General features: G+C 51.6%; 1 protein-coding gene across 1 annotated transcript in view; it reads right to left on the bottom strand.

Annotated features, from left to right (window-relative positions):
- The window catches only part of PTDSS2 (phosphatidylserine synthase 2), a 36,885-nt gene extending 21,794 nt beyond the window's left edge, over nt 1-15,091 (bottom strand). The window contains exons 1-3 of the mRNA XM_086472265.1: nt 14,889-15,091; nt 5,029-5,130; nt 858-940 (exon numbers count right to left, since the gene is read on the bottom strand). Of these exons, the coding sequence (XP_086328391.1) occupies nt 858-940; nt 5,029-5,130; nt 14,889-15,091 (388 nt within the window). The remainder of the gene's footprint in view (nt 1-857; nt 941-5,028; nt 5,131-14,888) is intronic.
- Nucleotides 15,092-17,047: the final 1,956 nt, after the last annotated feature.

Here is a 17,047-nt window from a genome sequence, read left to right as displayed (position 1 = left end):
CAGAAAGACTAAAAACTGCTATTTCCTAAGACCTCAGAAACAAACTTCTGAACAAAACCTGAAGTTTGCAGAGGTGTGCTGTGGGCACTGCTCTAGAATGACGTCTGCTTTGATCGAAGTTTTTAACCTGTCTGCTGGTTCTCATAGAACAGCATTCCTAAACTGGAAGGGTAAATTTTTGGCATAAGAAATACTTACAGCTTTATTTGACTGTAGGAGAGCCTAACGCTTTCAGGAATATTATGTAGGCCTGTATAAATCCCCTTAATTATTTCTCAATGATTCACATTTAAAAATAGGCAAAATATCAAAGATACTAAAATTTTCATACTTCACCTGATACAACACTACATGGAAGAGGCTTTGTGTTGCGCTTTCAAGACTTACAGTCTTACTAGAAATCTTTAAAATCATAACCAAGAGCTTCTAATCTACCAGTTACTGTGGGTAACGGACACAGAGCAACGGGAGCGCAGCGCTCCAGCAACCGGCGATGTGGTCACAAGTGCAGTCCCATTACAGAAAGGAGGGAAAAAAAGGGATAAACAAGGGAAGCTGAGGGTTCAAGAATCTGGCAGTTCACACAAAGCTTTTACTAACAACAGGAAGCCAAAACAGGGAGAGAAAAATTAAAAAAAAAAAAAAAAATCCTATGCTACATGCAGACTGAAAGCACCGAAGGATCACTATGCTGTTTGGAGGCTGGGAAGCTACGTGATAAGAGGGCAGTGTTAATGAACCTGTATTATCATTTCAATTACTACTTACCTTCACTACAAGAAACACAAATATTTACGTTCACCATAAACCATGCAATTTGTCAAAAATAGCCGAGTGACTTAAGCAACGTAAATTACCTGGATGAGGTCTTGAAAATGGTCCATCTTTAGCTTGTGTAACTCCAAAACATAAGAAAACCAAAATACTGGCAACAATACCTCTGAAAGTGAAAAACAGAGCAAACTGTTTATATTGCTTCAACTTCCTAATGAAAGTGTGAATTATATTCTTAGCTGTAAAAAAACGTCTGGTCTTTGTTTCTTAACTCACTAAACACGTCCATCATAAACAGGTGCCTTTTGGAGACTGTATTTCTGGGCAACAGGTATAAATTCCTGTATTTTAAGGATGGTTTCATGACAGACCATCTCAAACCCCTCCTTACGAAGCTTTCAAAGCCTAACCAGGGCTTGGCCTGCTGCCTTACCACGGCTTGAGGTAAGAACTTCTCTAGGATTTGAGAGGGGGTTTCTTCCAACTACCCCCGCAGGCAGCCTGGACGGACACGGCTCAGGTATTTGCTTGAGCAGCAGACCAGGAAGACACTAAGTAGTAAAGTGCGCCTACAAAAATCATTTTAGCACTTAACCAACCAAGAAAGGGAGAACATGGCAACAGTTTCGTCAGCACAAACAAGCCATTGCCTGTGTTATTTTAAGAGTCGATTCAGAGCCACAAGACAATGAAGCCTGTCTATGAGTATCTGTGTATCGCCCTTTGTTCCAAGCTTAACGAGGCAGCTCCCGCTCCCTGTCCCTTCCCCGGCTGCATCTGCAGCAGCACGGCTGGTACGACCCCCTCAGCGGTACCGCAGGCTGAAGAACTGGTAGCCTGGCAGATGGAGGTCTGGCCTCCTCGTTCCTTGCCTTCTCTGGGGGCGTTCAGCGACAGGAGCTGGAGATCACCGACTTGCAAACACACCCCCCCCAGATTTGTTACCATGGCCGAGCAGCGATCAGTTATAGGCAAAAACTAGTGTAGAACAGCATCGTAGAGAGACTGCTTCATGGCTGGAAATTCAGTGTACAACCCTGATGCATACAGGATTTTTTAAACCCGAGTGTGTTCTTCACATGGGAAACACACTAACTTCTTCCTCCCCAAGAACCCCTGCTTAGTGTTCAAAGTATCTGGGAGGTGCGGCTTTCTTCCTCAGCCATTGTATGCAAAGGAGGTCACTGAATATTTATCCTCCGAGCTGGAGCTCAGTCTGTCAGCTCCTCCCGGGCGCTTAACGGAAGAGGAGAAGTTGGCAGTTGTCAGGCGGGCCGGACTATTTCAGGCTGGTTTGAACGCTGCAGGAACCGCGTCAATAAAAAGTCTCATCGATCAGACAGGCTTTGCAGCACAACATCTCTTTGGCTAAAGGAGTGAATTCCCAGCCGCCTTTACAACAGAGGCAATCTGTTCGCGTATATCACACGATCACAGCAACATCTGTGTGTATGATCCTAATGAACTTTGACTAGATTTACACACAAAACATTTCTATAAATCTTACCCCCCCAAAAAAAAAAATTCCTCCTTTAATTGCCCTAGCACGTGGCAGGAAGGAAAATGGCACTCAAGTCGGCATATAAACAGATGCAAACACCAGTCTTGGCTAGAGATACCACACCCGTGATCTCAGAGGTCCATGCTCTAATTCAGCTCTTGCCCGTCATTTCTCCTGACGCCCTTCTGCACAAATCCTGCCGCTCGCCCTGCCCTCGGCTGCTGCCGCAGGTGACTGACTGGGTGAAGCACCTTCACCGGGAGGAGACGGGAGCCTCAGATGACTTCTGTTGCTTTAGCTAGCCCAGGAAACACAGCGAGGGCAGCCAGCACAGCAATTCATAGACTTTGCTTCAATTTAATGTTTGCTCTAAGCACCTAACGCAGTTCACAGGCACTCTGGCACCTCTCAGCAGGAGCCTGAACACAAAGGAGGTTGAAGTGTCTGCAGGCGCGTATTTACACTTTGCACCTACGCACCGAAACACTGCTCCACTGTCGTTGTGCAGTAGTTGGAAATAAAAAAGCATGACAGCTAGAGACACTGCTCATCGGTAATAAAACTGCTTCTGTTCGTTAGGCAGGCAAGCGTTCCCATGAAAGATCCGCACACAGCCACAGCCTCATGCAGGCCAAAATGTCACATCAAAACACACAACAGCTCTACACTAAGCCTGAAGAAGATCTCGGGGCAGGATAAGGTGTTTTAAGTTACGGAAGCAAAAATAAAAGATCTGTTGAAACTGGGGATAAGGATATACGGGTGCATGTCGTGACCATCTTACTCCTGCTCTGAAATGCCTCTTTTTGTTCAAATATACACTTAAAGAGCCACATAAAATCGGTCAGGACCCATGAGATATAAGAGAGCAGCAGGCACAGAGATGCTAAAGAAGGTAAGAACAATGGCTGGGACAGGAACGGAGCTGGAACGGGGCTAAACTTGGCATAGCCCTTACCTCCAGGACCTCAGAGAAGAGAGTTAATGGAGACCAGGCAGGAGCTCACTGAAAATTGACTCAGCGCAAGGAGTGTGCTGACCAACACGGACACCTCCACCCGTTCCGTAAACCAGGGCCAAGGCAACAGGGGTGAAGGGGAGGAAAGGCCCGCAGGACCCGGGCGTGCGGTCTGCATCGATCCTTAGCTTGGAGAAAGGAACAGCCCAGCCGAGCTGACTGCCGCCTCAGAACTCGGCACGCAGCCGGAACGGCTACGGCAACAGCGCTAAGGGTGCAGCACGGGCGGAAAGGGAGCTGTATCCTTCCCAACCAGTAACACACACCAGGGTCTGGAAGACCATATACAATTCTCAGGGGGCTGTTTTCAAGTATTTTTGCATCCAGACGTTGCAGGCAGCACTCCACGAGCAGAGATGCAGAAGTGATGAAAGAACATTCGCTACTCATTGCCTGGGATGATGCTGTTAAATTGATTTTAACAACTGGGCACATTATTCCCTGCACTGAATATGCAGAGAGAGACTTCTGTTTCATGAAAGAAAGGCTAATCTGCTGATTAATCTTCTCTGGGGTTGTTTTTATTAAAGCAGTAAAGGCTCTAATCTCAATAAGAAGATATTCCACTGAGTCACCTTAGATCTGTGTTACTCCCCAATGATGTGTCATCACTCCTCCCTCAGCTTTTCCCCTTCTTTGCTCTCAACTGCCATTCCAGAGAGCGTCACGCATCCATCCGTTCCCTAGACTCACTCATTATAACTGGGAATAAAGTGGCATTTGTTCACACCAAAGCCCTGCAGAAACCTTCCCAGCTCCAGACAGGGCTCCGTGTTCCAGCTTGTTCCGTTTCACCCCCACGTAAAAACACAAACCCTCAGCTGGGACAGGCGTGAGCGTGAGCTGCATCAGCTACATCTGCTGTGGAACTGACAGAGCAACAACCCAGGTTATCTCAGGAAATACCCCAATTCCTGCATCTCCATGGCAATGAATACTACATCCTGAGTCACTTTAAAAAAAAAAAAAAAGTAAAAATAGGAAGAAACCCTGTAATAGCAAGGGGAAAACAATAGCACTGTATAAGTGTTGCACTTAAGAAACCGGACTGGTAGAAAACAGAACGACTTTCATGCTTATGGCAAGGGTGCTCTCCAGTCTGTAAGCACCCCCTCAATTTTCAAAATATACTTAGATTTTTAAAAGATCACTTTTCTTCCCTACTATATTTCTTTAAAAACAGGAGAAATTCAACTACATTTAATCAGTTTAAATTATGGCAGAAACGGGCCACACACGCGAGACTCATTCCTGTGTTCCAAGACTTTCCCTTTGGGCTACAAGTTCTCATGTTAATTTTCAAGATGAAATAATGATCTGTATTGGAACCTTGCACATAACTTTAGAAAAAGCCGTTAAGTCAGAAAAATTTAGTCACAGCTCACATAATTTAGAAAGTTAGGTTATTTTAAGAAAAAGAGGCAGAATCATTGCCAGAGAACCACAGCCAGCGCTTTGAGGCTTTAGAAAGAGTTTCATATTTTGTCTTAAATCACATATGCACGGCAGCTGCCGGGTGTGACAGTGAGCGACACTAAACTGATTAGAAATTAAATTCAACAACCAGCATCAAAGGAGCTTAGAGACTTATGCTCGGTTTTGTCACTTTCTAAGGGTTCGGGCCTTTAAAGGAGTCAATGCAGAGGTCATCTGAGGCAGCTTACCCCCAAGGTAACTTGTTCACACCGCCACCCGTTTCTAACGCACCTACAGAAACCCCTTCTCGGGTATTTACCTCTTGGTGTTGTAGGCTGTATCCTGTGGTGTTTCTTCAAGCAAGGTCACGTAGCCCAGCGCACACGTGAGGATGAACAACACTGTTAAGGTATGAGCTCTCCTACAATTCAGAAGAGAGAAGACGGACATCAGAAAGCAGAAAGACTTACACCTTCCCCTGTGACCCCTCCGTAAGCCTAACGGCCAGCGGTCAGTAACACCACGGAAGGTCTGTGTCTCGCACAGCGCAGGAACCAGAGCTCGCAGCGGCACTACCCCCAGTGCTCAGGCCATCCCGCATGAGCACCCGACAGAAGCCCACCCCCGGAACGGGTCTCGCTCATCTTCCCCCCAGCGCTCCGAGTGAAGGGAGATTTGGGCAAATACTTGCCAAGTGAACAGCAGCAACCTGAAAAAGATCTGCACCAGCTGCGCTAACACTTAGATCTTAACACCTCCAGAGTTCCCTCCCGGTTTGACTGGGGTATACTGGTCGGTCGGTGCTGCTGCGCAGCTCTGTTTCAAAGCCTCTTCACAAACCTGCCGCAGACTGAACAGGCTCTTAAGGCTGAACAGAAGGGAATTCACTCCAGACATGGGAATCACACACTCCAAGAAAAACCAGTCATTTAAAAAACCCCCACAAACTCTGCGTGAGCCCAGGCACAACAGCAGGAATGACGGCGCTGCCCGCAGGTGCCTCAGTTCAGTAATTCCGACAGTAATCCCATCACAGATCCGAAGAGCAGGTACAGCCGGACGGCCAGAGGTTCGTGCCCGCAGAACGACATGCGGCCACCGCTGCCCGAGGGGCTTCTGCTGAACAACCGTGTCAGCAAAGCTCGCGGTTGTTCCTCCCCACCGTTAGAACGTGTGGCACACCGGTACAGGCAGAACGCTGCTGGCGCACAGGGAGCCACAGGTCCTCGCTGCCCCGTTTGCTGACCCCGACTCTGGTAAAGCACTTGTGTGTGAAAGAGAAAAGAGCCAAGCACACAGAGCCGGACCAGGAGTCAAGAGAGAGCTGACCCCAGCACGCCGACCCGCACACACGGACACCTACTGATTACAACACGCATCGTAGCCTCACATGGCTCTGTCTGCACTTTTTTTTTAGTTAAAGTTGACAATTCCTTTCCTAGTGAGAAGCCATTTATTGTTTTCAGCAGAAAAGTTGTCTGACCTCAGCTCGGAAGCATGGAAGTCTGGCCATTTAAGATCAAATCATAAGGACACGTCTTCTATTTCAGAGGACTATGCAACATCTCTCAATACAAATCAGTAAAATAACACAGGTTTAAAGCATCAAGCTTGAAGAACAGGAAAACTGAATAAAAATGAGTACATGACCAGGACACACTGGCTCTTTTGACATTTTTTAAAAAAATATTATATCCCAATAGAGGCCAGCATTACATTTCCATTTTATGCCAAAGGACCGAAGTTTGTATATATTTAAGTTGTACGGTGCACAATAAACCGGAGATCACCAGGGGTTCTAAGTCCACTGACTTACCTTTAAACATCAAACCCAGTAATCTACCTAAAATCGCTCTGAAAGTTAAGGTAAGCATTATTTTGAACCACAATTTCATCCTAATCCAAAACACAACCACTTCTCACAGCATCCTTTTAATCCCACTGGAAAACACATGCGATACCTCATAAGCAGATGGAATCCTCTTCTGCCACTGCTAAAAAGGTGTTCGGCATTTAACACTGTCCTTCCTCGCAGTCCAGAGGACACAGGCTAACAGCTCCAGTACAAAAAAGAAGAGAAGGACCCAGAGTATTTCCAAAATCAGCAAAGACTCAACAAAACCAACCCCAAATATGCAAAGGCTTCGCAGCAGCAAGCTTCCTGCTCCACAGAGGCATCTTCCCTTTGCCAAGCCGCAGGTGATTCAGCCATCCCGTACTTAACAGGCACCTCACGCTCACGTGACGCAGTGCCGATTTGGCAACCTACAGCAGGTTAAAAACCTAAATACAGCCCTCTCGAAGGAGGCGGTACAGCAGGGCGCTGCATTCAATCCTCTCACTCACTCAAATCAGACCAGGGGTTTTGCTGCATTTATCACGTACATAGTTAATACAAAACCAACCCGTGTTTCGGTCACAGAGCAAGGTTACGCTATATTGTGTACGCTAGATGTGCGTTATACCTTATGCCTTGTTTATTGTTCACTTTTTTGAAACTATACCCAAGAGGCTGCTAAAATACACCTAGAAATGCTGTCCTCCCACCGCCCTACCATTTCACCGACCCAACACCTGTATGAAGTCAACTGCTTTTTCAATGTGTTGTGTAAATCGCCAAAGAACTCAGTTATTCACACATCCTCGTTCAGATAAACACACCTAGAACTCATCTACCAGAGCAGCGACGGTCTAGTTTCATTCATCCCTGGGGGGAGCCTGTGGCAAAGCGAGTGGCCGGTGTTGGAGCACTTCAGGCGCCCTGCTTTTGCTTTAGTTTTGGTGCACAACCGTCGAGCTGAAGTTCAGCAAGCTCCCGTTTAATGAGAAACAAGAGGCTACCTCATTGTTTCCCTTTTAGCTCAGTTTTCACTTCCAACTGAAGGCAGATTCTCCTGTAGCACGTTTTCAAGATGGTTAGTCATGTAAACGTATTCAGTCCAGCAAGAAACCCAGGAGCCAGGATCAAAGACTTTCTAGATTGGTTTGTCTTCTGGAAAGAGCAAGTGGCAGCTCTAACCTGAAAACCCAAGCAGCAACACAGATCCACACCGTATCCTTCCACAGCTGGAGAGTTAAAAAAAATAAAACAGAAATCCACAAAGACAAGGATGTCAAGCGCTTACAGTAGCCAGAAAAATGAACAGCACACAGAAGTACTCATGCGAGTGAAGTCGGGATGAACTCAACTGCATAGAGAGGGATTTAGTCTCCCCATACACTTCAGAATAATACAGCACGAGGCAGACAGCACAGCTAAGAACATCCCCGCAAGGCAAGCACCAGAGGAATTAAGCAGAAAAGCTTAAGTTCTCCTCGCCTGGAGTCTGCGGAGACCGCAGAGTTGCTAAGCTAAGCAGAGCAGGTATCTTCCCCTTGGAATCGCACCGGAGTTTGGGCAACACAGCAGCAGCAAGGGGGGTACAGACTACAGCCAGCTCTAGATCTTAGGTCCAAAAATCTGAGAAAGCAGTGCCTGAAAGTATATGCACACAAAAATATGTGAGGCCAGGAAAAAAAGGTCACAAAGAATTCACAACAAATCCCAGATGAAGTAGCCTGCTTTTCTGCACTAGGATTTGTCTGACTTGCTCTGCCTGACACCGGGCTCTTCCCCATCTCAGCAGCAGGGCACGTAGGTGAAATACTTCAGGTCTGTTTCTATAAAAGCTTGCCCTGCTCAGCCACACCCCAGCGAGCGCAGCTCGGGCAGCCCAAGGGCGCAGCAGGCAGCACACCGCTCCTGCGCCGCAGCCGACACGGAGCTGCGGGATTTGCCCATCAACGGGATTAATTAAGTTCGATTCTAACTTCTCTTTTTCTTCTGTCACACCTAGAAACTGCAGGCTTCTCAAGGAAATTACTGTCAGAGCTTTTATTTTCCAAAGAAAGCGTATGACTAAAGTGCCCTAAGGAAATCTTTCAAGTATCTCTGTTTTGGGGAGATTGGGAGAGATCAGCTCCCTGACGGACAGGAGGGAGCAGCCGCTCAATGGCCTCGTTCAGTCTCCGGCACAAACCAAGATCAGTTTAGGTGAACAGGACCACACCCTTCTTATCCACTGCTTCGCATTAGTGTCCTTGTTCGTCACGAATGATGCAATAACTACATTAAAAACAAGAACACCATGCAAATGATTTATTTACAATCTTTTTGTCAGTTCTCCGAGTGATACAGAATTCCAAAAGCCAGCCAGGACGTTTGCCTCTTTGGTTTAAAAAGTTACATTAACAGCTACCGCCGGAGAAAGAACCTGTCAACAAAAACAACTAGTCCCATCTTAGCCTGCCATCAACTTTTCACAAAGAAGTATTTTTTTTCTTTATCCAAATAACGGTAAAGTCATAAAAGCATTTCTGAAAGAGATTTTAAAAGACGAACGAAAGTCAAAGCTCTCCTGCCCTCCACATCCCGACACATCCGCTGACACACGCTGGGAATTCTGAGGAAATGTGACAACTAGACAGTACAGCAAATCTTCAACAGCAGGATGGCGTTAAGTGATTGTGAAGAACAAGGTACAGGAAAATACCATAAAAATTAATAACGACTTAAAACTGATCAGTACTTTCACATTCAAAATCGTCATTAACAGGGAAACGATCCTGTTTGGATACAGAGGTTTTTGAAACCTTCAACAAAAACTCAACCGTGGTCCTAATCTTGATAACACACCCAAAATTAGAGACATGAAATGAGACGTGCACGTCGCACCGGGCCAAAGCAAGCGGTCAGGCCTCAACACTTCAAAAATAAGAGGGTCACTGCCAGTTTGTGACATGAGATCTCTCGTCCACCTACATCAAAATAAATAAATCACAATAATAAAAATCAGTGGCAAGCAAACCAGAGTACGTACTCTGTACAGTGTGACCATGCCCGAAAGCACCATTGGTTTTAAGCTGCAGGCTGCATCTCAAAATCTATTTAAACCCCCAGAGATAATTTTTAAAGTACCTATTCTTAGGCCAGTAACAAGCCTTCAGCACATCTATAAAGGTACACAACGCTGATTAAATTTCTGTACGTACTTGTGACGCTCCAAAATAGTAACGTTCACTTTCCTTGCCATAAGTTGGTGCCTCTCACAAAACGATCACTAAGAGAAGGGCAGCAGCACGTACCTCCACAGAGAAAGCAGGACAACACATTAAAGAGCAAAGCTTCGGCAAATCAGTAATCCTCCTTTGAATGAGGAGAACAGACAAAGTTTCCATTCATCAGTTCTACAGAGCTCACGAGTTAATCAACATTCCCAAGATGATCTGTTTTAAATATTAAACATTTTTATCTGTTTAAAGCTATCAAAATCTTCATTTCAGGTTTAGTTTAGAACAGCTCTGCCGGGACAGCGTGACTTTGCGCTACAGATGACACGCTTTAAGCAGGTCTTTTAAAAAAAGTGGCAATAGAGGGGACTGGCAGGAGGGGCCCTTGTGCCGGGTTTAACTGGCGTTAGTTCTGTAGTAACAAACAGCAGCTCATTTTGCGGGCTGATGATTTGTTTTGTAAATGCTGCAGAACTGCAGCCTTTTGAGAGCGCTCCGACAGCCAGCGCTCCCCCGCCGGCCCAGAAGCAGCCCCGCAGCGAGCTCCCGCCCGCCCCGCGCCCAGCACCCACCCGTCCCAGGGCGGCGACTCCCCGGGGTGAAGCTACCGGCGTGCGGAGCCTTGGGGTCACCAGGCACCGACAACTCGCTGGTCCCGCCTGTGGCCGCGGGGGCCTTCGCGCTCCCGGCTGCAAAGCGCCCCCAGGAGCCCCGCGCTGACTCCCACCACATCTCACTCCCCGTCTCCAGAAAACTTCCCGAGCGTGTTTATAAAAGACAACGCTGACGCAGGGAAATGAAGCCAGGCCTAGAGCCAGGCGGGACACGAAACGCTCACGGGGGCTTGCACAAAGACACTTGTCCACACTTCCAGCTCCCTTGAGGGAACCGTGCAATCCCTTCCTTTCAGGGGACAACTCTCAGGAGACAGCCGCCCTCCCGGCCACAGGGGTCACTGCCCCCGCCAAAGGTGGCTCCGTGGGATTGCACAACTGCCTCCTGGGTGTTCCAGCAACCGGACACTGCCAGGGCAGACCTCAGCTCTAAAAAAGCACAGCCTGGTGACAGATCAGTGACCTGACGCAAGATTCCTCCGCTCAAGTTAAGCGGCGTGCTCCGACTCGGTCAATTCTGAGCGGGTGGAGAATCAGAAGAGGGGATCAGCAAACACAGAACCTCGCCAGGGCCCGCTTGAAAGCGGCGAGCTTTTATAGTATGGAAAAAAAAAATACTCCAGCAAATGTTAAGTTTACAACAAGCACAAGGAACGTTGCCTTGGAAGCGCTGCAGCCAGCCCTCACGGGAGGGTACAGAGGCAAGTCCCTGCCAGTCTGCGGATCTCCCATCTCCCTCACCTCCATCAGATGAATCACCAGCTCTTCCTCCAGACAGCCTTTCAGAAAGCCTCCTGCTGCTGTAAGGTCAGTTTTTCAGAGATAAGAACACGTGCAAGGAATGGCGAAGTCACGCTTTGTTTTGAACACCGACCCCGTAGTTCCAAAGGGCCGGCTCGCACACGCATACCCTCATTCCCCAAGAAACACGTCCCCTGTGCCGCCTCACAATACTGAGTATCACGAGAGAGACACCCAGGCAGAGGCACCTACAGGCTCCTTCTCCTTAGCCGCAATTTCTATGCTTTTTGCACCAAAAAGACAGAAGTAACTCCTACAAAAGCTGTATCACGGAGTCTTCTACCTACCATTTCCCTCCTTTTTTCTTTTTCTTTTTCAAACTTCCTGAGCTCCACAGATATCTGCTGCCACACTATGACCTTCCTGACTCATCACATCCACCTGATGGCAACACAGAATTATTTAGTGTGAGAGACAAAAGACACATCAATAACCAACAGAGGACATTAAACCTAATTAAATTCAAATTAAAGGCTTAGTAAGAGCAATTAACCCATACAGCCACAACGCAATGGGGTAGCAAAGACGTATCCGGCACCTCCCGACACCCTCAGATCAAGCCTGGAAGCCTCCTGCAGGTGTGCTTCGGTTAATGCAAGTGACGAAACACACACAGAAATCGGGGGTAACGCAGACACTTTAGGGAGTCCCACACGGGACCCAACTGGGTGATCCCAAACTGGTAATCCAAGACCCAACACCTCCCCACCTGCTGCTGCCTTCCACCGGCTGCTGGGGGGGAGGAAGGCTTCCTCTTCAAAAAAGTTGCTGCACACCTCTACACTTACCGTTTATTGATTATTTATTCTATTTGGTGGAGACAAATCCATTGACTACTTCACGGAGCTTCCCCCCCCCCCCCAAAAGACACCCAGCTCCTCTTTTTCCAGCTTCAAGTATCTTTGGGCAAGTCCCAGTTACTGCTCACGGTAACAAAACCCCGGCTTCCACAGGATTCACCTTTTCCCACACAGAACAAAGTCGCAGTGGCAAAACCTGCAGGAGGACAGGAGCACTCACTCCTCCGCAGGTTACAGAAACGAAGCCACAGGGACGTTGTAGAAAGCTTTATGTGGGGGTATTTAAAAACCAAACCAAACCAACCAAACCAGTGGTTTTTCCGTGCTAGCTCAGTAAAAATATCAGCTCCGCTGCGCTTCATGCTGTACAAAAAATACAAGCCAATCTCAGCCACAAAGAGATCCTTTGTTCGTACTCAGAAAGCTAATTCTGCAAGCAGACAGGCAAGAAACGATCAAAGGTGCCGGGCACAAGAGTGAACAGGTCTGCCCAGGACAGCGGCTCGCCGGGCAGGCCCCGGAGTCCCGGCTCGCCGCTACCAGCGACAGGCAAAGGGGCTCAGGGAGAGGAGGTGCGGAGGCTGCCAGTCTCTTCCAAAAGCCTCTTCCCGTTTCCCTTCCTCAACATTTCCCAGTGACAACAAGAGCTCCCAGGCACTGGCTGAGCAGCTTCCCACAACATCACTAGAACACGGTATTTTCAAGTGATCAAGACCGAATAAGAACAGAAGGAGTATCCAGCACATAGCTTGTTTTTCAAAGTTTTAAAAAGATACACAAAGAGCAGGCAGACCCCGAGGAAGCACCACCTTTCCCAAGGACGGCAGTTATAGCAGTAAAGTCACCTTTGCAGATCAAACTACTTCTAGAACCGTTTCTGACCGCATCTGCAAGTCCCAAATTCTTGAATTTTTCCAAGCCGTGCAGACAACGTGGGTAACCTTATCCCCCGGCCCCTGAACCTCACAGAGAAAAGGTACTTTCCCCGCAGGCAAAGCCAGAGGGCACCCACGCTCTTAAATCTCCATTTTCTGTGACCACCTCCGTAACACGCAGCGCAGAAGGGTACCAAGGGTCACAGGAAGAAAACGGTTCCTCTGCACAATCTTTATTCTCGGCCACTCTAAGAACTGAGGTGGCACCAAAGGGTCACACCTTCATGCACAGGTCAACAGTAACAGTAGGAAAAACCTTGAAACTCCTACAAGCATTACAACTGCCAGCTGCCAGCTCGAGCGACGCGCACTACCAGGCAAAATAAAAGAAACAGGTGAGTTAAGGAACCATTTGACAGCACGCTTGTCCACGCTGCCCCCCCAGAAGGGACGAGCCCACAGAGGGAAAGCTCCCTAAAGAGCGGTGGCACGCTCGGACGTCCAAAGGGCCAATTCACACGGACAAGTCTCCGTCAGTTACAGCCTTCACGTCAGGGCGACAGTCCTCTGCGCCTGCAGGCTGCACGCTGGCCCCACACCAGGAAAAAGGCGCGCCGAGGCGAGACTATACCGTAAAACTGGGACAGGGGGTTTTATGGCACCTCACCACACCTGGTAAGAGCCACTTTAGCCAGACGGCAAGAAAATGACACTTTTACCCATTTTCCATTTACAAGGCGGTGCTACCGCGCGGGCCTCGGCAGGATCCACTTGTCCAGCCGCTCGCTCAGCCCCCACGGGGCGACGCCAACGGGCTCTCCAGGAAAGGCCGCTCGCCCTCAAGACAACGACGTGCCTCAGCTACGCTTGTGTCGGTCAGGCTTCTGCAGAGGCCACCCTGCAACCCAGCAGCACCCCGGGCTTTCTCTGCAGCTTGTCCTGGCAGAACCATCCCCTAGAACCGGCGGCTTCATCAAGAGAAACACCCTCCGCTCCGCTGCTGCCCAGACTGGCGGGGCGAGAGCCAAGCACCCTCCCCCTTCTACCCCCTCATGCCAAACTCAAGCCAAACCGAATCACGTTGCGAACAAGGGACCTCGATGTCAGCGTGGTTTCCTTAATCAAAAGGGACGTGTGTTTAACGCGCAGAGGAAAAGCACGGATGCACACGCGTTTGTGCTGAAGCGGATTTCTGGAACAGCTCCAGCAAAGCCGGGATTTAGCTGCGCTTTTCCAGGTACAAACGCGTCTCTTCCTGCGAGGGTGGAATTTAACAAAAACCTGATTTGCCCCCCTGGCCTAACATAGGCAGTCGCAGCTTTCCATGCTGATTTTCTGGACCGAGCACGCCACAAAACAAACTCCCTGGTCAGCAGAACTTCGGCGTAACAACTCTGGCCTTCTGTGAGGATGACCAGAAAGCACACGGGCAGAAAAGGCCTCTTCCAGGACTGGAGGAGGGGGAACTAAACGCAGCGATGCTGATAAAACAGCCAGATCGAGCAGGAAAGTCTCCCTGCAGGCGGTGGGCTCCCAGGGTGCCAGAGGACACCTCCAAAGTGCCCACCCGGTCAGCTGCAAGGGTGCTGCTCGCTAGAGGGGCTGAGACCAGCGCTGAGAAAGGAGGCACCGCTGCCAAAAGTCACTGCTAGATCGCCAGGAAACAATCATTAATAGCACCCCAATACCAGGAAAAACACCTTTAGACACAGCTTACGGTTCCTCGACCTTCGCACCGGTGTGAGAGCACCGCACGCTGCCGATAACGCGCAGTAACGGTTCATTCCTCCGCCCGGAGCCCCAGGCCCGGCCGCCCATTCCCCCGGCAAACCCCCCACCCCGGCCCCGCGGAGCCCCGCTCCGGGCACCGGCAGGCGGCGCGGGGGAACGAAGGGCTCCCGCAGGGCCGGGGGCAAGCCGGGGGGGGGGGGGGGCGCCGAGAGGAACCGGGAACCACAGCTCGGGACGGAGGCCTGCCCGCCACGGAGCGCCGGCGGGAAGGGGCCCGGCGGGGCCTCGGCGTGCGGGGCCGGCTCTCACCAGAAGAAGGTGTTGGTGCCGTCGTCGTAGACCTCGGACTCGGTGCTGCGGCGCAGGCCGGGGCTCTCCCTCTCGGCGCCGGGCGGCGGGGGTCGCTCTGCCGCCGCGGCGGGGCCGCCGCCGTTGGGCTGCAGGGGCTGCTGCTCCTCCAGGGCGGCCTTGCCCAGGGCCCCGCCGAGGCCCCGCCGCTCGCCTCGCCTCATGGCGGCACCGGCGGCGGAGCGGCCGCGCGCGCGGGACGGAGGGAGGGGGGGGGGGGGGAGGGGCGGGGACGGCGGCGGGCGCTGAAGCGGCGCCGCGGTCGCGCCGCTCCGCCGGGCTCGTGCTTTGGGGGGGGGGGGGGGGGGGGGGGGCGGAGCGGGGCACGCCCCCGGCGCGACCCCACGTAGGCGCGGAGCGCGCGCACCGCCTCGCGCGGCCGGCGCAAGCGCAGAGCGCTCCCAAGGGAAGGGGGGGGGCGCGGAGGAACGGGGCGTCTCCCGTTGCCGCGGCAACTCCCTCACCTCCCCGGGGCTCTTGGCGCGTGCGCGCGAGGTGCCGCCCCGGGTCCCCCCCCGCCCTCCCGCCGGCCGCTGAGGGGACGGGGCCCCTCGGCCTCCCGCTCCCCGCGATGGCGGGAGTCCCGCCGCAGCGCCCTCACGGAGGGGACGCCGCCGCCGCCGCCTCCTCCTCCTCCTCCCCCCCCCTCCTCAGGGGCTTGTGCCCCCCCACGGCGGAGCCTCCCAGGCCCTGGGCTCTCCGCAGCCGCCGCAGCGGGGAAAAGCCGCGGCCGAAGCGTAGGCCCGAGGCCGGGGGGGGCCGGAGCATCGCTGCTCCCCGCGGGGTCGGCCCCGGCGGTGCCCGCCGCGGCGGGAGCTGCTGCCCGGGGCGCTGGGCCAGGAGGGGCATTAAGGCCCATCCGGAGTTGGTCTGCTCGGTGTCCTCACGGCCCAAAGGCCGGCGGCGCCTGAGCCGGCGGCTCGGTGGTGGTTTGAGGACATGGAACACCCCTGGGGGTGGGCGAAGGGAAGCACGGCCGATTGAAGGCGCCCCGGGAGCGTAGGTGTGTGGGCTGAGGCATTTCAGGCGACTGTTCCAGCGCAGCCCAGGAGGAAACATCCCCAACGCTGTCCAGTGGCCTTTGGTGAACGTCCCTTGAGCTGGAGGAACCTGGGGACGGCTGTGCTGGAGGGGGCAGGCATTCGCCTTGCGCAGGCGGGGGGGGGGAGCAAAGAATGCTGTTTTCTCTTTCCAAGAAAATATGAAGGAGGGGGAAAAGATAGACTAAAACACTAGCCCTTTCAGCTGCAGCAGGACAGCGTTATGGTGAGAACACATACACTTGGCTTCGTAGCAGTATTGTAGCGATAGTTGGTGCTAAAATTCTGTTTCTTGGCAAAAGTAACCAAGGAATGCTAATTCAAGAAAATGGCTCAATTCTATACACGCCCACTCGAGTTATCCAAGGACAAGTGCTCTTTGCCAGCCTGTTGTACAGCCCTCAAGTGCCCCAGCCTGGGCTTTCCAGTGCTCCCCATCCCTGTGACATGGATGTCCCAGCTCCTGCTTCTTCTTCCACTCTCTGACCCCTTCTGCCTTTGCAAAAACATGAGGGGGTTTTGCTGGCAGAGGGTTTTATTTCCACGCAGAGGTCTGGCCACCGCCTGCTCGCCAAGACGTACCTGAAGAGAAGTGTGCAAGCAGGGGGCTGCGCGCTCCTGGGCCCTCCTGCTGCCTTCTCGTAATCCCTCAGCCCCCCTCGTGGGATCTCTTCCCCGCAGCAGAGCTTTCCAAGTTGTCCTTTGAAACCAGCGCGAGGTCAGGCTGTCAGGGCAAATCCAACGCGACCCGCCGCTCCCGGCCTGCAGGCGGGGAGACCTTCCCTTCTGGCAGCCATCCTGACAGCACGGAAAGCACCGGAGGCTGCTCCGCGGGGAAAAGAGAAAGCCTTGCAGGAGCAGAGAGGTGAAACCGAGGAAGAAAAGAGAGGAAACCTGTACGGAACTGCCACAGGATGGCAGCCACCAGCTGGGCAAGGAAGAGGGAGCGAGGGGTTCAGCCTGCCCTGGCCCAGCGGGATGGGGAGGAGGAAATGCAGCGAAAGGCTGAAGGGTCGAGGCAAGGACGGGGAGGGCTCGCTCAGCAGCTGTGGTCACTGGCAAGAGACAGACTCAACTCGG

Source organism: Leptosomus discolor, chromosome 12 (genome assembly GCF_034619465.1).
Source record: "Leptosomus discolor isolate bLepDis1 chromosome 12, bLepDis1.hap2, whole genome shotgun sequence".
Taxonomy (NCBI): Eukaryota; Metazoa; Chordata; class Aves; order Leptosomiformes; family Leptosomidae; genus Leptosomus; species Leptosomus discolor.
Note: the sequence above shows the minus strand (reverse complement) of the source record. Positions and strands in the feature narration are given on the sequence as shown.